The 27,914-nt window shown below is 34.9% G+C and overlaps 1 protein-coding gene across 5 annotated transcripts in view; it reads left to right on the top strand.

Moving 5' to 3' along the window:
• NOL4 (nucleolar protein 4) overlaps positions 1-27,914 on the top strand; it is a gene marked incomplete at both ends in the record, with an annotated part of 387,673 nt that overhangs the window by 79,966 nt on the left and 279,793 nt on the right. For 4 of the 5 annotated variants that reach the window (XM_081253362.1, XM_081253361.1, XM_081253359.1 and 1 more), the window contains one exon: positions 21,559-21,708. In XM_081253362.1, coding sequence (XP_081109488.1) covers positions 21,559-21,708 — 150 coding nt within the window. Of the gene's footprint in view, positions 1-21,558; positions 21,709-22,690; positions 22,754-27,914 lie in introns of all 5 variants that reach the window. The other variant, XM_081253360.1, reaches the window with a different exon arrangement.

Here is a 27,914-nt window from a genome sequence, read left to right as displayed (position 1 = left end):
AATAAATGGATGAATTAATCAATTATAGAGTATCATTTTCATCATTTTCCTTTTTTTTCTATTATTGTCACCCTCTGTCTAAATTAGACCCTCATTCACTTTCTCCAGGAATATATGTGTTATCTTTTTAAAATCTCTCTGCTTGACTTTTACATATTCATGGCAGATTAATTTTCTCAAAGTATGCAGCTATTCATGTCACTCTTTCATTCAAAAAATTCAAAAGCTGTTCACTGAGATGAAAGTTACAAACTGCCAAAGGATTCATATTCAGACTATATACAGAACTATAAATTAAAAAGACAGACCAACCAATAAAAAATTGAGCAAGAGACTACGAGAGATACCCAACAAAAGTGGCTCTCCAATTGACTAATAAATGAAAGCAAGGATCTTCAGTCTCATTAGTCATGAGAGAATGAAAAAAACCACAAGAAAGTCATCAGAGAAATGAAAATCATACCCACCAGAGTGACTGCAATGAAAAAGAATGACATTGCCCGGTGTTGGTGAGATTGTAGCACAAGAAGCGTGCTCAGATACTCTGGTGGGACAATAAATTAATACTGATGCTTGGCATAATCTACAGAAGTTGAATATATGAATCTCTATGAAGAAAGTCTACTCCTTGGGTATATACTAAAAAGAAATGAGTGATGGGTGAACCAAAAAAATAAAAAATAAATAAAGGAAACTGTTATAGCAGTATTATTTTTAATAGCTGAAAACTGGAAACAACACAAATGTTTATCTTGAGGGAAATGGTTAAGTAAATTATGGCATATTCTATAATGGAATAAATGCTATGTAGCAGTAATAGATAAAAAATATTGCTATACACTACAACATGTATGAATCCCACAAACATAATGGCATAACAAGATAGGCAACCTTGGGCTTCCCTGGTGGCGCAGTGGTTGAGAGTCTGCCTGCCGATGCAGGGCACAGGGGTTCATGCCCCGCTCCGGGAAGATCCCACATGCCGCGGAGCGGCTAGGCCCGTGAGCCATGGCCGCTGGGCCTGCGCGTCTGGAGCCTGTGCTCCACAACAGGAGAGGCCGCAACAGTGAGAGGCCCGCGTACCACCAAAAAAAAAAAAAACAAAACAAAAAAAGATAGGCAACCTTAATCTGTGTTAAGTTAAGGTAGTGGTTATCTTTGGGGAGGTGAGCAAATTTAGTGATTGAGAAGAGGCATGAGGAAGCTTGTTTCGCTGCTACACTTTTTTTTTTTTTTTTTTTTTTTTGCGGTACGCGGGCTTCTCACTGTTGTGGCCTCTCCCGTTATGGAGCACAGGCTCCGGATGCGCAGGCTCAGTGGCCATGGCTCATGGGCCCAGCCGCTCCACGGCATGTGGGATCTTCCCGGACCGGGGCACGAACCCGCGTCCCCTGCATCAGCAGGCGGACTCTTAACCACTGCGCCACCAGGGAAGCCCTACGCTGCCACTCTTATATTTCTTAATCTGAGTGATCTTTACATGGGTGTGTTTAATTTGTGTAAATTCATCAGGATGTATACGTTTTGTGCATTTTTTACTCTGTGTTATATTTCAATTAAAATATTTATTTAAAAAAAAGGCTTCTCATTAACTGTTGTATTAGGTTACTCCAGATTGGCGTTCAAGCCTCCCCTAATTGGATTGTAATTTAGTTTTCCAGACCATCCCCCTCCTATCTTTGCACAAGTCCTGTGTTTCCATCAGAATTGATTAGTAAATCAGGCAGAAGCTTCCATTTGTTCTTCATATATATCATTTTCTTCATTTTAGAAGCAGAACCCTCTGAATTTCAGTTGGACACCTGACTGCTTTTAACCAATCTACTGACTACATTTTGTAGCTTTCCTTGCCTCTAGGTGTGGCCCTGTGATTAATTTTGGACTGATGTTTTGTAACCAGCCGTGCTGAATGCAACTTATTCACTGTACTTTCTCTTTTTTACTTTTATTTCTGGGTGGGAACTAGCGATGTCTGGAGAATCCTCAGAAGTCACATGCTTCTAATGGCAAAGCTACCAGGCTGGCTTTGACCCACTAGACTTTAGATGAGAGAGGAATATGTTTCTATCTCACTTAAGCTACAACATTTTGAGGTCTGTTTATTACAAGATAGTCTCTACATTTAGCACACTTAGTATTTCATAAACATTGTGATTCATTATGTGCTTTTGTCCATTAAGTGAGGCAAATCACTCTTTCTAGAGGTTTCCTAGGTTCCTACTGAAATGACCTCCAGGCTGTGCCATATTCATTTTTTGTCTCCTGCAGTGCTTTCCATTTCCTGTATATGTGACCATGAGCCTCAGATTCCTTATCTGTAAAATGGGAATAACATGATTATTATCAAGATTAAAAGATATAATACATGTAAATGTTAAGCACAGCCTGGGGTACATATTAAGCTGTCAACAGATATAGTCTTATTTTCACATAATAGTTTGAATTTACATTCATGACATTATAGAATTAAGCAAAGGCACAGCACAGAAGATCAGTATATGTTAGAGGGAGATATCCAAGTTAAGGGGATTTAAAAGACTAGCTCGTCTTGTTTTATGACTCCAGGCCTTCTAGAAATTTGTGATTATTTCATAAATATTGAAAATAGTGCAATGTGTACATAAATATACTCATGACTAAGCAATTCTACCTTGGTTATATATCTAAAAGAAGTAAGTGCATGAGTATTCCAAAACTATGCACAAAATATTCACAGCAGAATTCTTTTTAATAGACAAATGGAAACGACTCAGTTGTTTCCTATCTGTAGGAGCAAAACTAGCTCTTAATGTTGGCATATTTCTTTTAACTGTCCCATGCTTCTCTTTCCCCTTAAATATAGGGGATAATAATTCCTGACTGTTGACTCCTTAAGAATGTGACTTATATATTACACAGTGCTTTGGGAAAAATTGCTAAAAACATGTTACAAATAAATTATACTTCTAATTTGAGTATTTTCTAGAATCGTCTAGCAATTTTCTTGTATCTAAAGTACTTTAAATTCTCTGAATAGGGGTGGTTAATGCTTTTGGTTTTTGTTTGTCTGGAAATTCTCAGTCTGGAATGATCATTTACCCGACTATACAGTTCTAAATTAATATGTATTTGCGCATAGAATCATGAAGCTATTATTCTACTGTCTTCTGACTTTGTGACTATTGAGAAGTTTGTAGTCAGATACAGAGTTGGTCCTTAAGAGTGATTTGTCATATCTTTTTGGCTGTTCGTTGTTATAGTTATCTGCAATTTTACTATGACATATTCAAGAGTGTATTTTTTAAAACAAAATTATCCTGTTTGGGATTCCTTGTATTTCTTAAATCTGAGGGCTAATAGCTCTATCAATTTTCCCTCAATGTTTCCCCCAACGAAGAGACAAATAAAAGCAAAACAAGTCACCATGTCGCCTCTATTTACAAATGGGCAGATTTTTTTCTACCCCATCCTTTCACTATATGTGTTAACCTTTTTTTCAGAGTCCTGTTTTTAGGTGGTGGTTTCTGTTTTAAGTCATTGTTCGCATGACCCTAGAAATTTGACTTACTTGGTGGAAAATTTCTTTAAAAAAAAAAAAATGGAAGTGGATGTTTTAGATCCTTGGCAGATTTTTATTTTTCAATATGAATTGTTCTAAAAATATGAAGAAATATTTTTAGAAATATATATAGTTAAAAATAGGTATAAAGATTTTTGTTATATTTTAATTTTCTGTGAATTTTCAATTGATTTTTAAAAACTGACCAAGGTTACTTTACAAAAAATGTCTTGAATTGATTTTTGGTCCCCTTGAATAACTTCCCATTGTGTCACACAGTAAAACAAGGCTTTCACTCTCCAAAGGAGTCCATGGCCTTTTACATATTTTCTTTTTTTTTTTTTTTGAATTATGCGGGCCTCTCACTGATGTGTCCTCTCCCGTTGCGGAGCACAGGCTCCGGACGTGCAGGCTCAGTGGCCATGGCTCACGGGCCCAGCTGCTCCGCGGCACATGGGATCTTCCCAGACCGGGGCACGAACCCGTGTCCCCTGAATCGGCAGGCGGATTCTCAACCACTGCGCCACCAGGGAACCCACATTTTTTCTTTTAAAATATATTTTTAAACTACTTATAATTTTTTTCTAAATTTAAATTTTATATGTTTAATAAAATTTAAAATTATTAAAAATAATTATATTTTAAATTGTTTTAGATCAATTTTAGGTTCATGGCAATATTGAGTAAAAACTACGATTTCCTGTATAACCCCCGTCCTTACACATATACAGCCTCCCCCATTATCAACATTCCACACCAGAGTAGTGCATTTGTTATAATTGAGGAACCTACACTGCACATCATTATTATCCAAAATTGATAGTTTACATTAGGATTCGCTCTTGGTATACATTCTATGGGTTTTGACAAATATATCCATTATTACAATACTGTAAAGAATAGTTTCTCTGCCCTAAAAATTCTCTCTGCTTTGCCTATTTGTCCCTTCCTCCCTCTTAACCCCTGGTGACCACTGATCCTCTTACTGTCTCCATAGTTTTGCCTTTTCATATAGTTTGAATAGTATAGTGTGTGGCCTTATTAGATTGGCTTATTTCATTAGTAGTATGCATTTAAGATTCCTTCATGTCTTTTCATGGTTTGCTAGCTCATTCATTTTAGCACGGTATACCACAATTTATTATCCATTCACCTGCTGAAAGATATCTTGGTTGTTTCCAAGTTTTGGCAATTATGAATAAAACTGCTATAAACATCCGTGTGCAGGCTTTTATATGGACATAAATTTTCAGCTCCTTTGAGTAAATAGCAAAGAGCATAATTACTGGATCACATGGTAAGAGTATGTTAAGTTTTGTAAGAAATTGCTGAAGTGTTTTCCAAATCAGCTGTCCCATTTTGAATTCCCATCAGCAATAAATGAGAGTTCCTGTGGCTCCACAACCTGACCAGCACTAGGTGTTGTCAGTGTTCTGGATTTTGGCCATTCCAATAAGTGTATAGGGGAATCTTATTGTTTTAATTTGCATTTTCCTGATGGCATATAGTGCTTGCTTTCCATCTATATATCTTCTGCAGTGAGCTATCTGTCCAGGTCTTTTGCCCATTTTAAAATCAGTGTGTTGGTTTTCTTATTGTTGGATTTTAAGAGTTCTTTGTCTATTTTGGATAACAATCATTTCTCAGATATTTTTGCAAATATTTTCTTCTAACCTATGACTTGTCTTCTTGATCTCTTGATACTGTCTTTCACAGAGCAGAAGATTTTTTAATTTTCGTAGAGTCCAGCTTATCAATTATTTCTTACCCTTAGTGTTGTACCAAAAAATCATTGCCATGCCTACGGTCATCTAGTTTTTTTCCTATATTATCTTCTAGGAGTTTTTATAGGTTTGAATTTTACACTTAGGTCAGTGGCTCATTTTGAGTTAATTTTTGTGAAGAATGTAAGGTCTGTGTCTAGATTCCTTTTCTTTTCTTTTTTTTTTTTCACATATAGATGTCCAGTTATTCCAACACCATTAGTTGAAAAGAATATCTTTTCTCCATTGTGTTTCCTGTGCCTCTTTGTCAAAGACCAGTTGACTATATTCATGTAGATTTATTTCTGCACTTTATATTGTGTTCCATTGTTCTATTTGTTCTTTCACCAATATGACACTGTTTTGATCACTGTTGATCACTTCATAGTAAGTCTTTTTATTCTTTTTTTTTTTTTTTTTGCGGTATGCAGGCCTCTCACTGTTGTGGCCTCTCCCCTTGTGGAGCACAGGCTCCAGACGCGCAGGCTCAGTGGCCATGGCTCATGGGCCTAGCCGCTCCGTGGCATGTGGGATCTTCCCAGACTGGGGCACGAACCCGTGTCCCCTGCATTGGCAGGCAGACTCTCAACCACTGCGCCACCAGGGAAGCCCCATAGTAAGCCTTGAAGTCAGGTAGTGTCAGTCTTCTGACTTTGTTCTTCTCCTTTAATACTGTGTTGGCCCTTCTGGGCACCTTTTACTTTTTCTAACATTGTTTAGAGAACTATCCCCCAAGCTATCTATTTATTAAAAGGCCTAGTCAGATATTTGAAGGATACATATTATCTATAATAAAGTAACAACTAACCTTTGTTGAGTCCTTATTAAATGATATGTAAAGTTAAAGTAATTCTCAAATTAAGCCAAACAGGTCAGTGCTATAATTATCTTCATGTTTCAGATAAGGAAACCAAAGCCTAGAGAAATGTAAGGGAATTTCCCAAGGAAACTTAGGAAGTAAATGGTGGAATATGGTAGTTTGCCTCAAAGAGGCAAAATGTGGTATCACTTCCCAATACCTACAGCATGAGCCAGCTGTTTGACAAAGAGATTCTACAAATTATCCAGGTTATAGAAATACGATTTATACTCTAATTGCACCTTTACTGATCAACTACTATATGCCATGGACTACTCTAAGTATTAAAATTTCAAAATAATTGTCACCAAACATCTTCTCTGGATGAACTCATTGTGCAGATTAAGGACCTTATAGTGAAGGGACCATTTAAAATACAACATAGGTGCTTTTTTTCATAATAGTGCCAAACTGGAACCAACCTAAATGCACATCAACTGGAAAGTGGACAAATTGTGGCTTAGTCATGCAATGGAATATTATTCAGAAATAAAAATAAATAACTATTCATGCACACAAAACATGAATAGGTCTGTAAATCATTATGCTAAATGAAAGAAATGAGACACAAGTACACAAATACATACTGTATAATCTCACTTATATAAACATTTGGAATAGGAAAATATTAGCCTCTGGGGATTTAAATCATTAGCCATTGCTTTGAAGGAATTGACTAAGAAGGATTATGAAAGAACTCTGTAGGATGATGGAAATGTTTTTGTTTGATGCCTTTTTCTTAACTGGATGAACAGTGTACTTAAGATCTGAGCATTTCACTGTATATAAATTATAAGAAAATTTAAAAAAACCCAAATAGCATATTAATTGCTAAAAACAGGAATGAACAAAGGGAGGTAGAAACACAGGGGAGATACATGAGTAACTTAACTTTAAAGAATCAGGGAAAACTTCATGGAACGCTGGTTGTGTGAGATGGATTTTGAAGGGTGAACAGGAATTTACCAGTTGAAAAGAGACATTCTAGGAAGAAAGCAGATAATATTCATTTATTAATTCCTTAATTTATTCATGTATCTGCTCAGAAATTATGGTCCATTTATTCTCTGCTTGGTACAATTCTAGGTCCTTGTGATAGAGCAGTAAAAAGACAAACTCAGTCTTGTCCTGCAGAAAGCTTAGATTCTAATGGGGAAGTCAAGAGTCACAAGTTTATGGAATTTTCAGGGAATGTTGAGAGAAGTTCATTGTGATTAGTGTGTGTTGGATAGTGAGAGACAAGTTGGGTCATGGTAAGTAAATTGGAATCAAATTAAGATTGATGTGTAATAAATTAAGGAGCTTGAATTTTATCTTATAAGCATGAGGGTCTAATAGAAATTTATAAATCATAAGTTGATATGGTTATCATTTTTAAGGAAGACTATTTTAGTCATTTGAGGACAGAGTGGAAAAGAGAGAAATTAATGGAAAAGTGATAAAGAAAATGCTAGGGTTGGCAGAAACTCAGTACATGTGCCACCTCATATTTTTGAGTCCATAGTAGACAGTGCTAACTCAGAAAAGTACTCTTCCTCATCAACCCAAATCAAGGCTTTACATACTGTATAGCCACCATCAAAAATAGATTTGGCGATGTAATTAGACCTATCTGCAATTTCTGGTCTAGACTCCAAAAATCATTTCCTGGGCTAGTAAATCAAGAGCCCAGTAGAAAAGGGGGTAGGATTGGATAGGAGAGCCAGTCCAGAGGTAGAATTATTTGATTACTGGGTAAGAGAAAGATTCAGAATTCTAGATTGCCAGTCTAGGTGTCAGTACTATTAATCAAAATATACTAGTAATAATAATAGTAATAATATTAATAACACAAGGCATAGAATGTGTTGGGGAAGTGTGATAAATTTTTTAAATTTATTTTTTACTGAAGTACAGTTGAGTTAACAAATGTTCTGTTAAATACTGCTGTACGACAAAGTGACTCTTATACATATATATATATATATATATATATATACACACACACACACACACACACACATATACATTCTTTTTCATATTCTTTTCCATTATGGTTTATCACAGGATATTGAATATAGTTCCCTGCACTATACAGTAGGACCTTGTTGTTTATCCATAGCTTTATTCATTTTTTTTTTTTTTAGAAAGGAACCATTTACTAACTAACTTACATGTAATTCTACTAACTTTCTATGTCTTATCGTCACGACCATTGTCAGGAAGTTGTTAAGGACACTATGTCCCCTTTATGAGATCCATCAGGAGACACTCCTGACTGGTCTTTTTTTTTTTTAAACATCTTTATTGGAGTATAATTGCTTTACAATGTTGTGTTAGTTTCTGCTGTATAACAAAGTGAATCAGCTATATGTATACATATATCCCCATATCCCCATATCCCCTCCCTCTTGCATCTCCCTCCCACCTTCCCTATCCCACCCCTCTAGGTGGCCACAAAGCACCGAGCTGATCTCCCTGTGCTATGTAGCTGCTTCTGACTAGCTATCTATTTTACATTTGGTAGTGTATATATGTCCATGCCACTCTTTCACTTTGTCTCAGCTTACACTTCCCCCTCCCCGTGTCCTCAAGTCCATTATCTACGTCTGTGTCTTTATTCCTGTCCTGCCCCTAGGTTCATCAGAACCATTTTTTTTTTAGGTTCCATATATATGTGTTAGCATACGGTATTTGTTTTTCTCTCTCTGACTTACTTCACTCTGTATGACAGACTCTAGGTCCATCCACCTCACTACAGAGAGCTCAATTTCATTTCTTTTTATGGCTGAGTAATATTCCATTGTATATATGTGCCACATCTTCTTTATCCATTCATCTGTCAATGGACACTTAGGTTGGTTCCATGTCCACTGTTGTAAATAGTGCTGCAATGAACATTGTGGTACATGTCTCTTTTTGAATTATGGTTTTCTCAGGGTATATGCCCAGTAGTGGGATTGCTGGGTCATATGGTAGTTCTATTTTTAGTTTTTTAAGGAACCTCCATGCTGTTCTCCATAGTGGCTGTATCAGTTTACATTCCCACCAACAGTGCAAGAGGATTCCCTTTTCTCCACACCCTCTCCAGCGTTTATTGTTTATAGATTTTTTTGATGGCGGCCATTCTGACAGGTATGAGGTGATACATCATTATAGTTTTGATGTGATAAAGTTTTGACAGAGATCTTACTTATACACCTCACTAGCTAAATCTTCACGTTTACTTCCAAGTGAAACTCTGTTGCAGCTCTTCTGATCAATTTGAAGCGAAGAATTTTTCTTTCTAGGCTTTCATTCTTCGCCTTGTAATTAGATACAAAATTCTTGCTTTGTGATCATATGTAACTAATTCACTTACTGCCCTCAGAGTTTTCCTAAAATAAAGTCTTTCTCCACCACCCATCCCGGGATTGTGACTCAAAAGCTAGCCTTCTTATCTCCAAAGGCTTTAAATGATTTGTTTCTTGTTATCATTTTCTTCTGAATATACTCATGCATTATAGGTTATTGACCATGAACACTATACATCTTTTGACCTATTAATTTTTTATCATTAAGTTTGCTATGAGTACCAGTATCTCTAAAATTCATTTTTTATTTGCCTTGCTCTAGGTTCCTGGTACCAAAGTATAGAAGGGACTTTACCACTCTTTTAGGTAATGATTGTGACTGTTAATTAATGGAAAATGCAAGAAGATGCATTTGAACTTCTTAAATCAAAGCCAAATACTGAATGATCCACAGTGATGACTAAAAGAGATAGCTCAAATGATTAAATCTCCAGATGAATGCTCAGTTTATATTAAACAAATCAGTTAAGGAGAGATATTTAGTTTTTACCTTTTTCTTGGTTACTACACAGACTGTTTAATAGATGCTAATGCCGTGAAACAATGAAAAAAGCAGGAAACATGCAGCCTAAATATTAATTGGTTAATCAAAACTTCAAAATTGAAAGTTATTTGTACTTCAAAGGCAGCGACAACGTCTGTGAGGGATATGGTGAAAAGTCCCTCCTATAAGACAGTATCTGACAAGGAGAGCTCCTTTTGCCAGTGTCTGAACATATGGCAAAGCAATGTTTTTCCAGACTTCTTTGTGCTGGCAGGGATTGGCCTCCTAGTAACTTGGACTTTTGTTTGTGCTGCAGAGAAGATGAATATTCCACATAAATAATTATAACTTATCTTCTCATTGAAGAAACATAAGTTTGGAATTCAGTGCTGTTTTCTTGGATAAATCATCAATTTTAGAAAGAAGTAGAATTAAGTTTTCTCTATTTTTTTGCAAATAAATTGCTGGTACAAAATTAATAAATTTTGTAGAGGTTTGCCTTTCACATGAACATGTATTTCTTAGGTTGAAATACTTCATTTTTCTCTTTATGCTATCTTTACTTTGTACTGTTTTTCCCCTGAACTATTGTTTGTTTAAAATTCTACGTGTTATTTTCCTTTTTAAGACACAGTCAGTAACTCAAACGCTTTAGAAGGTGTTAGCTAAAAAATGCCACTGATTCAAAGTTTTTAATTTAATTTTTAAACATACTATATTTCACACATATGTAGGCTGAATTTCTTCAATAAGCAATACATAAAATCAATTTTTTTATTAGCTGAAGGCTTCTTGTAAATTATTTATCAGATTTTTTTTTTTAATATACAAGTGAACTGAAGCCCTGAGGGCCGAGTGGCAGGATCCTCCCTAAGGTTAAAAAGAAAGAGTTTAGGGCTGCAGATGGGCTCTTTGAAAATTAGCACATTCTGCTTGAATAAGAGTGGAGATGGGTATTGTCGTGTCACTTTTCCCCTTCATAGGGGTAACTGCTTGTGCTCCAGAGTCCTGCTTTGTATCCTAGCACAGTCTAGTGATTTGAGAAAGTTATTTATATTCTCTGTGCCCAGTGCCCTGTATGTAAACTGGGAGTAGCAGCATTGTCAGACCCCAAGAGTAGCTACAAGGGTAAAGTACCATGCGGGCACCACACTAGCAGGGACCAGGGCAAAGCAGCTCTTGTGCTGCTCGTTTCCTCTAACCTCAGCCCCTTGGCTTCTACTTCATCTACCAATGTCTCCCTTTCATTCTACTCTTTACTCCACCCTGCCTACCCCCCGCCCCTTTTTGGTCTCATTCACTTCTCTGCCTCATTTTAAATCCATTCATTCTTCAACTCACCTTTACATGTAAGCCGTCACCAGCAATGGGTGAATTTTACCTTCTCAAATTTTCTCTTAACTTTGCCTTTCTTTCCCCTCTTGTCACTACCTCCCTTGTTTAATGTGGTTATACTTTACATTTTACTGTTACAGGAGTTGTTTTAGGGCACTGATCTGTTTTGGAATTCTCATAGTAAAAAATCCTTGAATGGTTTCCCACTGCATGTAAAGTAATAAATCACTACTGGGTCTGATATCCATGAGCCCAGCATTCTCTTCCATCCTCATCTCTAATTCACCCCTCTCCTGATTTCTCAACTTTGGCTGTACGTCAGAATCACCGAGGGAGGTATTTAAAAAACCCATGCCCAGGTGCACCCCTGACCTATTCAATCACATTCTCTGTGGGAGGAATCTAGGTATCAGGCTGTTCTTTAAAGTTCACCAGGAGATCCCAGTGTGTAGCCAAGTTTGGGAACCTGTCTTGGAGCACATTGGCTTTATCATACTCTACTAATTATAGTCTCTTTCAGCATACTTCATCAGAACTTCTAGTGGTAGACCACAAGCTCTTTCAGGAAGGGAAATACATCTTACAAATACAAGTTGGTTTAAAAAAAATCAGCTAAAGATCTATCATAGTATCTTGCACATAGTAGAGGTAAATTCCTAAGCCTTGCCAATAGCTGTATTTCATACTGCCCCACTCCTGGGCTTCCTGATTGCATCTCTCCTGCAGAGCTATATTCCATAGCATCTGGGTGTCCTTATGTAGTTGTGGTAAGTTATGTTTTGCATACCTTTCAGTCTTCGCAGACTGAACCCTCTCTCATCTTTTGTCTTTCATCATTGTAGCTCAGCCTGGGACAACTAATCTGCCAATGGAGAGTAGCAGAAGGTGTCAACAGAACAGGATAGGAGCAAGGCTAACTCTCAGTTTAGGTGGAGCCTCAAAGGTATTGGTAAAAATTAGGTTAGATTATTTATAGATGTTCTCTGCGAATTCTTGAGTTTAGGACTCTTGAAAATTGAATTTTGGGGATTTAGATTTATTTCACTGTCTCTTCTTTTTTCTTTATTATGTTGTTTTATTTGTTGCTTATGAATTGGAAACCCTTCATACGGCTTTTATTTCTAGATGTTGCAATGAAGTTGTTATCTATCACATCAGTTAGTTTATGATAAAGATTCTGCCAGTTAGGATATCTGTTTGATAAGAGTTGGACTGAGGGAAAAAGGTGATAATCATTTTCATTCATTGATTTCTAGGCAGTATATGTGCTTCATTGACCTTAGTTTGAATTCTCTATTATAATTTAAAAGAAAATTATTTCAGTAGATGTTATATTTGATGTATCAAAAATTGGACTTTTAATTACATTTTTTAATAAATTTATTTTATTTTATTTATTTATTTTTGGCTGCGTTGGGTCTTCACTGCTGCTCATGGGCTTTCTCTTGTTGCGGCGAGCAGGGGCTACTCTTCGTTGCGGTGCATGGGTTTCTCGTTGTGGTGGCTTCTCTTGTTGTGCAGCACAGGGTGGGTGAGCTTCAGTAGTTGTGGCACATGCGCTTAGTAGTTGTGACTTGAGGGCTCTAGAGTGCAGGCTTGGTAGTTGTGGCGCATGGGCTTAGTTGCTCCGTGGCATGTGGGATCTTCCGGCCCAGGGATCAAACTCATGTCCCCTGCATCGGCAGGTGGATTCTTAACCACTGCGCCAGCAGGGAAGTCCCAAATTACAATTTTTAACTGAGTGGAAAACTCTCATAAATGTTCCTGTTTTGATCTGAATAGTATGCTTGAGTGACATACTAGTGTCAATGTGTATCCATGTCTTGCCATATTACCTCCCAAGCAGATACAGTCTCCTGTGGAGAATGGTAGTCAGGAAGGATTGCAAGAGAGGGATCTATCCCACAATGGTTCAGGAATAGTATCTTCACAATAAATCCTGTAGGGCCAAGAAGATACATGTAGAACTACATGGTAGTCTCTTAACATGAATGACATTTTGATTTCATCATAATAATGTTAGCATCTCTAGGCTTGGTGTCTCTCATTTATCAATTTCATATGATTGCCTTAAATTTTTATGTGTATGTGTATCATCTTAACAATTGGCAATCAGTAAGCTAGCAGAAAGTGAGGGTGACTCATTTTTGAGCTTAACTATTGTTTTCCTTCAGTATAATTTTAATATGTTAATATAATACAATAAGGGCATTAAAAAAATCTTTTTTTAAGCACAGATTTGCCATCACAGACTCAATTTACAAACTTGATTAGTTTTGCTATTATATTAGCTTTAATATAAAGTTTATCCAAAAGAAGCTGTATTTCTTTTATGGCACCCTGAATTGTCACATTAGAACAGTTAATTTTTTGTTTTTGTTATCAGAGGCTTTTTTGGTCAGTGGTTAACCACAGGAACTATACTATAAATTACTCATTTAATTCATTAAATATGTCATTCACTCATCTTGAATGACATAAAAACAGTGGAATCCTGGAGCTAGGTTTTATTAGCTCATGGGAGCTAATTGTCTATATGGAATTTACAATAAAAAGTATTGTATATTTTATTATTATTTATAAGTTACATGCTACACATCTTTTATATCATTAAAATTTACAGTAACCTTATGTATTTATTTTTTATGAGACAGCTGTTAAACACTTACCAATATACAACTATAAGCCTTGGTGATTAAACCACTTCTATTTGCACTGGATGCTCGTGTGTTTGCAGACTGTTTAAATTTGTATTGTATGAGCTCCTCTTCCTGTTTTTTTGCAACTTTAAACTCAAAATCCAAAACTGTTGGAGACCACATACTTAACAGCTTTATTGAGATATAAATCACACATCATACAATCCATTCATTTAAAGTGTACAATTCAATGTTTTTAGCATATTCACAGGGTATAAAAATATCACCACCACCTAATTTTAGAACATTTTTGTCCCTTCTAAAAGACACTTGTACCCATTAGCAGTCGATCCTCATTCTCTCCTCTTCCCAAGTCCTAAGCAACCAAGAATGGACTTGAGGACACGGGGAGGGGGAAGGGTATGCTGGGACAAAGTGAGAGAGTGGCATGGACATACACACACTACCAAATGTAAAATATATCTATGTAAATATGCCTCTTCTGGATATTTTGTATGAAAGGAGTCATATAATATGTGGTTTTTTTGTGTCTGGCACTTTTACTTATCTTGATATCTTCCAGGTTCTTCCATGGCATAGCATGAATCAATATTTAATCTTTTTATTTCTTTGTAAATTTTTTTTTGTATAAACACACTTTGTTTATATATATTCATCAGTTCAGGGACATTGGAATTGTTTCCACTTTTTTGGCTATTATGAGTATGCTGCTTTGTTATGTACAATATATTTTATGTGAATGTATGTTTTCAGTTCTCTTGAATATATACAAATGTGTGGGCTTGTTGAGTCATTTGGTAAGTCTACGTTTTGATTTTCCAGGTTACTGCCAAACTTTCCAAAGTAATGGCATTATTTTGCATTCCCATCAGCAAAGCATGAGGGTTCTAATTTTTCTATATCCTCACCAATATTTATTATTTTTGATTATAACAATCTCAGTACACGTGAGGTAGTATCTTATTGAGATTTTGATTTATATTTCCCTAATTACTTATGATGTTAGGCATGTTTTGTTGTGCTTTTTTGCCATTTGCACATCTTCTCTACAGAAATGTCTGTAAGTCTTTTACCAATTTTTAATTGGGTCATTTTTCTTTCTATTATTGAGTTGCAAGTGTTTTCCTGTATTACAGATTAAGTCTCTTATTAGACATATGATTTTCAAATATTTTCTCTCATTTTTATGGGCTCTCATTTCACTTTTTTGATTGTATCATTTGCAGCATGAATTAAAAAAAAAACATTTTGGTGTAGTCCAATTTATTAGTTTTTCTATTGTTGCTTTGCTTTTGGTGTCATAACTGAGAAGACCTTGCCTTACTAAAGATTAAAAATATTTACTCCTGTTTTCTTGTAAGTTTTAGCTCTTATGTTTAGATATATGATCCATTGTGATTTAATTTTTGTGGTGTGATGTAGGGATTCTACTTCATTCTTTTGCACTGGGTATCCAGTTGTCTCAGCACCACTTGTTGAAAAGACTATTCTTTCCCAGTTGCATTATCTTGACACTCCTGTTGGAAATGAATTGAAAATAAGTGTAAGGATTTATCTCTGGAAGCTCAGTTCTAACCCATTGATCTATATATCTGTTCTCATGCCAGTACCATGCTATGTTTATTACTTTAGATTTATAGTAGGTTTTGAAATTAAGAAGTGTAAGATCTCCAAATTTCTTCTTTTAAAAGACTACTTTGGTTTTTCTTAATACTTTGCAGTTACATATGAATTGTAACTTGTCAATTTCTGCAAAAAAGCTAGTTAGCTTTTTAATAGCAATTGCATTGAATCTGTAAATTATTTTTTGGAGTATTGCCATCTTAACAATATTAAGCCTTCTGATCCATGAACGTAGGATGTCTTTACTTTTATTTAGATGATTTTAAATTTCTTATAAACAATGTTTTGCAGCTGTCAATGTTCAAGTTTTGCACTTTTTTGTTAACTATAACTTAGTTAAATCTAAATTAATACCTAGTATTCTATTCTTTTATATGCCATTATAAATAGAATTATTTTTCCTAATTTATTTTTGGGTTGTTCATTACTAATGAACAGAAATACAACTGATTTTTGTATATTGATTTTGAATGTTAACTTTGCAAAATTCATTTATGAATTCTAAGATTTTTTAGTGGATTCCTTAGGCTTTTTTATGTATAAGATTATGTCATCTGCAAAAAGAGATAGTTTTATTTCTCTTTTCCAATGTAGGGGCCTTTTCTTGCCTAATTGCCCTGACTAGAAGCTCAAAATACAGTGTTATGTAGAGTGGCTTGAGCAGACATTCTTGTCTTGCCCCTGTTCTTAGAGGGAAAACATTCAGTCTTTCACCATTAAATAAGATATTTGTTGTGGGGTTTTTAAAGATGTCCTTTATCAGATTGAGGATTCCTTTCTATTCCTAGTTTACTAAGTTTTTTGCCAGAAAAGCATGTTCCTTTTGTCAAATATTTTTCTGCATCTGTTGAGGTGATCATATGCTTTTTTCCCTTTACTCTATTAAAACGGTTTATTACATTAATTCATTTTCTTGAGTTAAATCAACTTGGGATTATCCTACTTGGTTGTGGTATATAATAATAATTACTATATATATATGATTGGAATTTGTTAGTGTTTTGTTGAAGATTTTTATATCTGTATTCATAAAATATATTTGTCTGTAGTTTTTTTCCTTGTGATGTATTTAGTTTTGATATAAAGGTAATCCTGCCCTCATAGAGTGATTTCAGAAGTGTTTTCTCATCTGTTTTTCTGATGAGTTGGCCATTATTCCTTGAATGTTTAGTCCAGTAAAACGCTCTGAACCTGGGCTTTTCTTTGTGAAAGGGTTTTTTCATTACCAATTTTGTATCTTTACTTGTCACAGACCTATTCAGATTTTCTATTTTTTTAGTCAATTTCAGTAATTTACATCTTTCTAGGAATTGTTCATTTTATGTGGCTATTTGATTTGTTAGCATACAGTTGTTTATAATATTTTTAAACCCTTTTTTTATTTTTGTCAGGTCAGTAGGGATATTTCTTTTATTCCTGATTTTAGTAATTTGAGTCTTCTCCCTCTTTATTTGGGGCAGTAAAGCTAAAGTTTTGTCATTTAAAAAACTCTTTCAAAGACTACTCTTTGGTTTTACTGATCTTGTTCATTGTTTTCTATTCTCTTTTAATTTTTTCTCCTCTTTTTAAATATTTCCTCCTTTTGCTTCATTTTACTTTACTCTTTTTCTACTTAAGGTAGAAAGATAGGAATCTGATTTGAGATTTTTCTTATCTTTTTGGCCATCCAGTTTTATTGAGATATAATTGAAATACAGCACTATAAGGTTAAGGTGTACAGCAGAATAATTTGACTTACATACATCATGAGATGATTACCACAATAAGTTTAGTAAACATCAGTCATCTCATATAAATACAAAGTAAAAGGAGAAAAATAATTTTTTCCTTGTGATGAAAACTCTTAACAATTTTCATATATAACATACAGCAGTGTTAATTATATTAATCATGTTGTATATTATATCCCTAGGACTTATAATTGGAAATTTGTACCTTTTGACCACTTTAATCCAATTTCCCCTACTCTTACCCTTCTCTTCAAGTAACCACAAATCTGATTTCTTTTTCTATGACTGTTTGCTTTTTGAAGTATAACTGATCTATAACATTCTGTTAGCTCCGGGTGCATATCTAGTGATTCAGTGTTTCTGTACATTACAAAATGATCACCACAATAAGACTAGTTAATATACAAAGATATTACATTGTTATTGACTATATTTCCCATGCCATACATTTCATCCCTGTGAGTCATTTATTTTGTAACTGGAAGTTTATACCTATTAATTTCTCTCACCTATTTCACTCATCCCCTATGCCCTGTCCCTCTGGCAACCATCTCTTTGTTCTCTGTGTCTGTGACTCTCTTTCTGTTTTGTTATGTTTGTTCACTTGTTTTGTTTTTTAGATTCTACATGTAAGTGAAATCATACAGTATTTGTCTTTCTCTGAACGATTTCACTTAGCATAATACTCTCTAGGTCATCCGTGTTGTCGCAAATGGCAACATCTAATTCTTTTTTATGGCTGGGTAATATTCCATTATATATATATACATATATATATGTATGTGTGTATATATATATATATATATATATATATATATATGATGTGTATATATATATATTTCTGTTTTTCTGCCAGTACCATGCTGTTTTAATCTCTGTAGCTTTGTAGTATAGTGTGAAGTCAGGGAGCCTGATACCTTCAGCTCCATTTTTCTTTCCCAATATTGCTTTGGCTATTTGGGGTCTTTGTGTTTCCATACAAATTTTAAAATTAATTGTTCTAGTTCTGTGAAAAATGCCATTGGTATTTTAATAGAGATTGCATTGAATCTGTAGATTGCCTTGGTAGTATGGTCAGTTTAACAATATTAATTCTTCTAGTCCAAGAACACGGTATCTCTTTCCATCTGTTTGTGTCACCTTTAATTCTTTCATTGGCGTCTTATAGTTTTTGGAGTACAGGTCTTTTGTCTCCTTAGGTAAGTTTATTCCTCGGTATTTTATTCTTTTTGATGCAACAGTAAATGAGATTGTATATGGTGTTAAAGAACGTTCTTGTTTCATTCTTTTACATGTAGCTGTCCAGTTTTCCCAGCACCACTTAATAAAGAGACTGTCTTTTCTCCACTGTGTACTCTTGCCTCCTTTGAGGTAGATTAATTGACCATAAGTGTGTGGGTTTATTTCTGGGCTCTCTGTCCTGTTCCACTGATCTATGCTTCTGTTTTTATGCCAGTGCCATACTGTTTTGACTACTGTAGATTTGTAGTGTAGTCTGAAATCAGGGAGTGCTTACTGTTGACCAATAATTGTAAGCCATTTCCAATATATGCTCCCATAGCACAACTTGTACCTTCTGTACTCTGATACATATTACCTGTAGTCAGTTAAATAATGCCTGCCCAAAGATTTCAAATCCCAATTCTGGGAATTTGTAAAAGTTACTTTGGGAAGAGAGTCTTCGTAGATGCAATTAAGTTAAGGATCTTGATAGGAGGAGATTATCCTGGATTATCTGGTCAGGCCCTACATTCCCTCATATAAGATGGGTCCTTGTAAATGACAGACACAGAGGAGAAACACATCAAAGAGAAGTCAATGTGATATGTCCTCAAGCCATGCATGCCAGCAACCTCCAGAGCCTGGAAAAGACAAAGAATGGATTCTTCCCTAGAGCTTTTAAAGGGAGACCAGCTCTGTCAACATCTTGATTTTGAACTTCTAGCTTCCAGGACCATGGGAGAATAAATTTGCTTTTTTGTAAGCCACCCATTTTGTGGTATATTGTTACAGAAGCTACAGGAAATTAATATGTAGCTGTAGCAATGAGTTGTTTAATATTTTCTCTACTAGACTGAAAACCACAAAAACCTGGGTTATCTGTCTCATACACTTTGATAACTTCAGCACCTAGCAGAAGAGGACTTGGCAGTAGTTGGTACTTTTAGGATACATGCTGAAGGAATGAATTCATAGGCTATGATCCCTACATCACTCATAGTTTACTAACTGTACAAAATTACTGTATTTTTGGTTATCTGGCAAGGGAACTGAGAGGAAACTCTAAGTTTTATTTCTGAGAGAAAAGACGAAGTAGTTTTGCTAGTCAGTGGACTTAGAATTTGGATTTCCAGCCTAGGAAGAGTGGATGTTCTCTGAGGAGGAGGGGGTAGGCCAGGAGAGCTGGTGGGTGGACATCTGAAATGGTGCTTCCCTGACACTGTCATCTAAGTTTCAACTAATTTCCAGGCTGGTCACTGCTGTGATTCATGGAGCTTCCCTGTCCTCTCACTGCAGATTGATCTTGCATCATAAGGCAATGAGGGATTATCCATGGAGCCCAGTGTAGAAGAAGAGATGGCTCAAGATATTAAAGGAGAGAAGTCAGAAAGGTCTGAAACCTAGTGAGGAACCACATGCATCACAGATAATTTGTGAGGGAGCACTTCAAATTTAACAAAGGTGGAACGCCTGGCTGTTTGGCCTTATATAAAACTTCATGTATATAGTTATTTGAATATCCTGCTTTAGGCACTGCTGCTACTGAGACCTATTGTAAACCAGAAGAAATAAATAAATAAAGTAAAAACCAAACTAACAAAAAACATCAGGTGATTTGCTTTCAGTTTTGCAGTAAGCTCAGTCTGCTGGCACTACTGTTCAAAGAGGCTTTTGCCATTTGACTCATTGACTGTGTAATGATTTTGCTCAGGTTAATCATCTTCTTGTAATTGTATGCCAGCATTTATGGAGCTGTCATGTTACTTCAGGTTATGCCTCAAGGTCTGACTAAGAACATTGTGTAAGAGTGTGTGTGTGTGTGTGTGTTTGTAAGTAGGAAACCCTTTCATTTCAGAAATGAAAATGCATCTACTGTGTTGTCAGTATTAGACTAAGGGACAGATGGGTTAAAGGTTAAAAATGGGAGCTCTAGAGAATATCTAGGTGTTAACTTTGGATCCTCCACTCAGAAGTAGTGAATTTATTCATGTGACAGCCATGTAAGATTAAATTTATCTCTTATCTCATTCCAAACTTATTATTTATTCTTCTCAGTCATGTACAGAAACTTTTGGCTCTTTGCTGTCTTTCCCACTGCCATGACTTATCCCCTGCTTCAGCTCCCACCCATGTCAAATTCTGTTTCTTGCATGAAATTGCTTCAGTAAAATGTGACATCTTTATTCTCTGAACTCCCCTACTACTTGACTTATATTTTTATCATGATCATCAAAATGGCAAAAGCCACCATTTATTGACTGTTCATTATATGCCAAACATTGGGTTATATGCTTTACATACATTATTTCATTCAATGATTACAGGTCTGCAAAGTAGGCTCTATTATCCCTATTTTACAAGTGAGAAAACAAATTTCAAGAGGTTTAAAAGATTTGCACAAAATACACAACTTCTGAGTGGATGATCCAAAGTTCACACCTAGATCATCTCCAGAGCTCACATTTTTAACCTTTAACCCATACTCTCCCTTAGTCTAATATGGATAGCAGAGTAGATGAATTTTCTTTCCTAGATTGTATGGTATTAAGGGTAGAGGTTTCATATTATTTCTTTAATTTCTCTAATCACAATGCTCAGTACCCAGGGACACAATAGATATTGATTAGATAAGAAATCAATATCTAGAAGAAATTGTTACAGTAAAAGAATTACTGGACCTTACTAATGTATTTCAGAGTAATTTAAGAAAGTTACACTGATGGTTACAACTAAGTCATTTTAAAATTTAAAAGGTGGCATTAATGGGTAAGTGTGATTGACTATGCCAGATATCTTTTTTCATGTTTCTTAAAGTTTTGTATGTAAATAATATATAAAATGATGAGATATTCAATCATAATTTTTTGAAGTTTACTATCTAGATGATTTGGATCAGTTTATTAAAATGTTTTTGTCTAATGAACTTTCTGTGTCAACCTTATATATTAAATACATATTTCCATATTTCTTTATTAATCTTGTGCCCCCCCTTTTTTTTTGGCTTTGTTTCCAGGATGGCGTAGGGGTAGATGAGAAGCTATCTTTGCGGCGGGTAGCTGTGGTTGAAGATTTCTTTGACATTATCTATTCAATGCATGTGGAAACAGGGCCAAATGGAGAACAAATTCGGAAACATGCTGGACAAAAGAGAACTTACAAAGCAGTAAGTTAAAAAAACAAAAAAAGAAAAGAAAAAGGCATGCATTTTGAAATTTGATATTATATGCTTATTAAAGATGGGTTAAATAGCTATGAGTATTCTATCTTCAACATAAATTAGACTATATCATGGTCACACCCAACATTTAAACTATTATTATTGAATTCTATTTTGGTTGTATGTTCACTAAGTCTATTGCATATATTGCTAGAAACCTGTTTCTAGCATTATCATTTTCTTTTCTTTAAATATGCATAAAATGTGGTAGTCGCAGTCAAATGCCCACAAATGGGAAGATTATTTGTGTTATATATTCAATATATAATATGTGTTCAAATCATAATATATAAATTATCTACCGGAACATATGAACTTTTGTACTACCACTATTGTCTTAACAGTCCTTCCCCTTCAAAACATATTAATATGTTCAGGTATTTCTTATTTAATAATTATAGTCACATGAATAAGAAAATTTTATGTGCTTTTCTTATGTTACCTTATATTAAATACATTTGCCCTGAAGGGTATGCCTTTCTTAATTTTCCAGTATAAATTATTTAAAAATATGTGTTATTTTCATAGGCCTAGTGCCCTTGAACATTTAAAAATGAAAATATATAATGCTTTTATTGTAAATTATCTAGAAAACAGATTTAACTAATTGTTAGATATTGAAATATATATTGTCAAAATGGAGTTATATATTATTTCTAAAGTTTTTAATTATACTTACTGTTCGATCTAGACACTTTAATCTAGTTTTTATTTAATTAAACATTTTATGAAATCATCTTACTATAGATAATTCATCCTTTCTAGGAAAATTGAACAGTAAATTATTCTTTTCCAATATGAGCAAAGTGTACATCAGGAATACTTTATCAGCAATCAGAATAATATCCTTTTTTAAAATTCTTATTGAACTTTGCTTTTGGCTACCTTTATATTAACTGTTTTCAGCTATATTTATACACAATATCAGTCTGGATCCATTTTTTTTTCAGATACAGAAAAATGTGTGAAATGCTCAAAGTTTCAAATACAGGTACATATGTTTGAAAATTAGCTACTGAGCATAAGAAATAGCTTCTTTTCCATAACTATTTTTTGCTATATCTCCAGGGTCATATTGAATCTTTATAGTTGCATAATAACCCCTAATACATGTTGTATTTATCTCTCCTTCTCTATGGTTTTGTTTCTTGGCTGTTTCCAAATTGCATGGTTTGTGGGCAGGCACTATTGTAAGTTTCCTTACATAACTCTGCCACATAAACTTTCTTTTGACTTACATATCTGAGGAGACATCTTTATCATGACTAATGATAATGACCTAGCTTCTTAAGATACTTTTGTGTAGACTAATGTTACTGAACATACTCATTTTGCCTGCCTCCTAAGCCAGGGTTGTATCTCTGGATACTAATAGGGAAAAAAACTGTATATTGATCTACTAATATCACTAACTGTGTACTCTTATGATAATTCATTTTCACAGAATAGCTACCTAAACTTGATAGGACTTTGTAAGGTAGGAATACATAAGTTCAGTTGTATTCAATGAAAACAAACCAACAAAAAACAAGTGGCTTCACTGTCAGGAATAGTGTGGCAGCCAAATCTGTTTAGGTGCCAAAAGCAATTTAAAGTGAGTTAATCTTTGAAATCCACTTATTAGAGACCTTTAATTAAAAGAGAAATATGACATAAACCCAAGTCTCTCACCCAGTGTTTTGCTAAATGCAGTGTAGAGAATCCGATCCACTGCCATAATGCATGCTAAACACTTCCAATAAATTGGTAAACACATTTCCAACATATATCATTTCGTGTTAACATTTTGAAGATGTTTTCTGCATTTTGGGGTAGGGCTGGATACCAACTTTGAATGTATAAATAGTATCTGAAACATCATCCATTCCCTCTTGAGAATGTCCTATTTGAAGATTCTTTTCTTTCCCAAGTTTATTTTTTGTTTCCGCATCTAAAGTAGTCTCACCTTTTCCTAATATCATGAAGGTTTCTTCTGGCCTCACCTTCTGCCTTCTGGTATTTCTCAACAGAATCCTAACTAGAAAACATTTCCATTTTATGGAGTAATAATAAATTGTAGAAAAAAAAGAAAAAAACACTGCTGCATTGCCAGCAAAACTGCACATGACGCCACAATGAATTTAAGTCTAATGTTAAAATGAATATAAATGTTCAACTAATGGGGCATAAAACTAAATGCAATTTGAAATGAAATGGTGTAGTGCTATTAGGGCCCTAGACTGTTGGGTCAGAATTTAGTTCTCAATACTAATGCTGGAATTGGCTAGTCACTGGTAGAATTAGCTAGATACCTATTGCAGTTATAATGGTTCCCATTAAGATTAATATATTTTTCCTACTTCTAACACATTAGCTCATAGAGCATGCATGATTATTGACTTTCTTTTTCTCCCTTATCCTACATGGCCAAGAAACCATACTTATACAACTAATCATTAAAACGTGTCATTTTGTCTTAATAATATTACCAATAGATTTAGCAGTCATTTTATTTACTTTGCCTTTTTTGCAAATCTTTCTATGTTTTCACTCTGCAGGAAATGGTGGTCCTTTAATATTGGATTAACTTTTGAATGCTATTTGTTTTTACCTATCTGCAGTATATCATTCCTTGAAATATCTAGTCGTTATACAACTTAAATTTTATTGCAATCTGATCTGACTAGAGAAGAAAATTGGAGGGTGTATATTCTGTGACTCAGGAATATTTTAAAATATTTTTAAAAATCCACATAAAATGACACATTTTAGGAATATGTAAAGGCTATCATAAGTAATTGTTTTAGTCATTGTTGAATTCTAGTGTCTTTTAGGTATTTTCTTCCCCCCTTCATTTGTCCCTGTGTATATATTAACCTTTACTGGTGCACTGAATGTGTTTCCTTCAATATTTTTGGTTGATTATCTACATTAACAGTGGAGAAGACGTGTGAATCATTCAGATATCACTTATATTTGAACTTAAATATATCTTTCTACTGAAAATTGAATGCAAGTGTGCTTAGCAATTTGGAAAGTGACTTCAAAATTAATGTGGTAACAATGTTAAATAAAATCATGAATGCAGGAAGTTGTCTTCCAGTCCTTAACTTTTCTCAGCTATTGTCTGAATTCTACCTTCAGAGAATATATAACTCTTCTCTAGTTGTCTTTTATGTCTTGCATTTCACCACAGGCTAAAGCACAGCTGCCTTTCCAGAAAGGTTTCTTCAGTTATGGTCCGATTAAAGATAAAGTTTCAAAACTCTTTCTTGCTACATGTAAAATAAAAGTAACTGGTGGAAATCCAGGAACTAGCAGGGAAAGTCAGTGTTTTCAGTGGAGAGAACAGTCTGCATATATATATGTATATGTACACACACACACACACAACTTGTGGTGTGATACAGTAAGTTTACATGTATTACTCACATACATAGCTGCCAATAATTACGTTCATTTAATTCCGAGTGGAGAGCATATGCTATAGCTAAAAGAAAATAGGCTAGAAGCCAGACAAACTCAGTTTCAAATTTCAAATCTAGTACTTCCTATCTGTGTCACTTTTGGCCAATTATTTACTTTTTTTCTCCTCCTGTTTAGAGGGAGATAATGATATGCATGGTGTGGCAAAATAAATGAGTTAATATGCATGAAGTGCTTTCCTTATGGTCAACTTTTGAATAATGTTTTTTCTCCTTTATCCAATCACTAGTCATGTTCCAGGTAGAAGGACAAACGAGACAATCAACATAGTTCCCTCGTTGCCCTAATTATAATTATGGATGTAATTTCCTCTGCTTGCCCCAATGCCTCCGTGTTGGGAGAGAGATGAATAGTAATAACTTAGGCATTCTCTTATGTACATCTTATAAATGTCACTATCTCTGGCAGTCCACAGTGTAACTGATCTCCAAGCTTTGACCGGGCTGAAGGGAAGCATGGAAGAAGCCAGGGTACCTGTGTTTAGGAGCTCTCCTGCTAGATGAAGTTTATGAGAATTTCAGTTATTTCATTTGCTTTTACCCAAGTTTCAGTCTTATGTTAGTTTTAAATTGCTTTTCTGAAAAATTTTAAAACGATCTCTAAAGAATTTGCTTTCAATATGAATAGAATATTCCTTTCCCGGGACATGCTGTAGAAAAATAATATATTAGGCAGAATGTCTGTATCCCTACTCTGAATGTTAAAAAGGAAAAGTCTTTATTCTAGCAGGTCTACAACTCTTAACCTTAAAACTTCAGTTAGTGTCATTTTATCCTGTTCTCTTTTATTAATATCTATTGGTTTGGTGTCTCTACTGCTAAATGGGATATGTTAACTTGCACCATTTGGGCTAGTTTGCTATATCAAAATTCCCAGAATTCTTGTCAACTTAGAATGAGGCAAATGACCAAAATTTGCAGCCACTGTGGTGTGAAAAAAATAACACTAAATTAAAATTCGAGAGTTCCTAGCAATTAATTTACCCTCCTTTTGACTTAGGCCACAGTTTTTTTTTCACACATATAAAATGAGGGGGCTATGTTTCCATTTTTTTTCCAGCTCTGAAGGAATTACAGCAGTTTTCATGGTGTGTGTGGAGCCACTACTATGGAAGGGGCACAAGGAAAATAGTAACCAAAGTGAGCAAATAGGTTGGCACAAGAAATGTTCAAACACAGGGAAATGCCTCCTGCTCTTGGAAAAGCAGATTGGCTGATGAGCAAAGCAGAGAGATAGAAGATTTTGGCTTCATTATCATCTAGAGAACTCTCCTATAAATAATAATAATGATGATGGTAATAATCATGAAAAGGATCTGTAGTCATTAGACTTCCTATATATAGGATTTTAAAATAGCGATATAAGAAGAAAGGCCATAAAAATGACTCTCAGGTGTCAGCACATTTTCACTGCTCTCCATTTTCATTAAAATTTTTGCAGTAATCTGAACCATGTTGTCAACGGATGGCTACTTAAGTTATAATGTGATTTTAAGCGGCAGTGCAACAGATGTGACCTAAAATTTCGTTGTAAACATAAACGATCCTGTGAACATCAGTGTTGCTTGTCTTATAGTCCTATAGTCTGAGACACTGTTGAAATAGGGGGTTATATCTATTTCTGTGATTAGTACCAGGAACACCGTGCTCTCTAAGTACATTTCCCTTCCCTGTCACAATGACTCAAGGTTTACACAATGACTCCAATTCTAGTTTAATTAAATTAGAATTTAATATCTTTGGATTAAAGCATTGACCTATATATCTTTATATGGACTTCAAATTTCCTTGGGCAAGAGAAGCTAGAGAATAAATTAGGCTGATAGCAATCATTGACACTTTGTATGATCATTTTGTAAATGTGTTTGTCTCTCATATCTAGCTGGGTTTAACTCAAGAATAGATAGGAAAGAAATGTGTGACATGCCATACATAGACCCACTGATGTTCCAAGTAGCATAGCATCGTCCTGATTTTTGTGTGAATCCCAGTGTGGCATCATGAGTAATAGCCTTTGGCATGTATCTTATAGAAGTTGAGAACTCATGCTATCAAGATGAATTGATATTGGTTCATCAATATCTTGAGCTTTGGCTCAAGATGAGCCAAAATATTGGCTATATTCCCCATATTGTACATCCTTGAGCCTGTCTTACACCCAGTAGTATGTACCTCCCACTCCTCCACTCCTCTATTGCTCCTCCCCCCACAACTGGTAACCACTAGTTTGTTCTCTATATCTGTGAGTCTGCTTCTTTTTTGTTATATTCACTAGTTAGTTGTATTTTTTAGATTGCACACATAAGTGATATCATACAATATTTGTCTTTCTCTCTCTGACTTATTTCCCTTAGCATAATGCCCTCCAAGTCCATCCATGTTGCTGCAAATGGCAAAATTTCATTCTTTTTTTTCTTTATTTATAGCTAGGGTCAAAGTTAAAAGAAATCTTTAGTCCTTAATGGTGGGGGACCATGTCTGTTTCTCATATTACTGTATAATCACAGCTTAGTAAAAGAACCGTCTCATGGTAGAGTATTCCATAGATACTCGTTGAAGGAAAAAATTTACCTCGTCTCTGTGAAGTCCTCGCCTTTTTGATACCGACTAAGTAGTATAAAGATGTTACTATAAATAGAGATAATGAAATAAGATCAGAGTTGTAGCCTGTGTCTGTAAAGACCCTGC

This window comes from Mesoplodon bidens (genome assembly GCF_964165515.1).
Source record: "Mesoplodon bidens genome assembly, chromosome: 13".
NCBI lineage: Eukaryota > Metazoa > Chordata > Mammalia > Artiodactyla > Ziphiidae > Mesoplodon > Mesoplodon bidens.
This window is presented reverse-complemented; position numbering and strand designations above follow the sequence as displayed.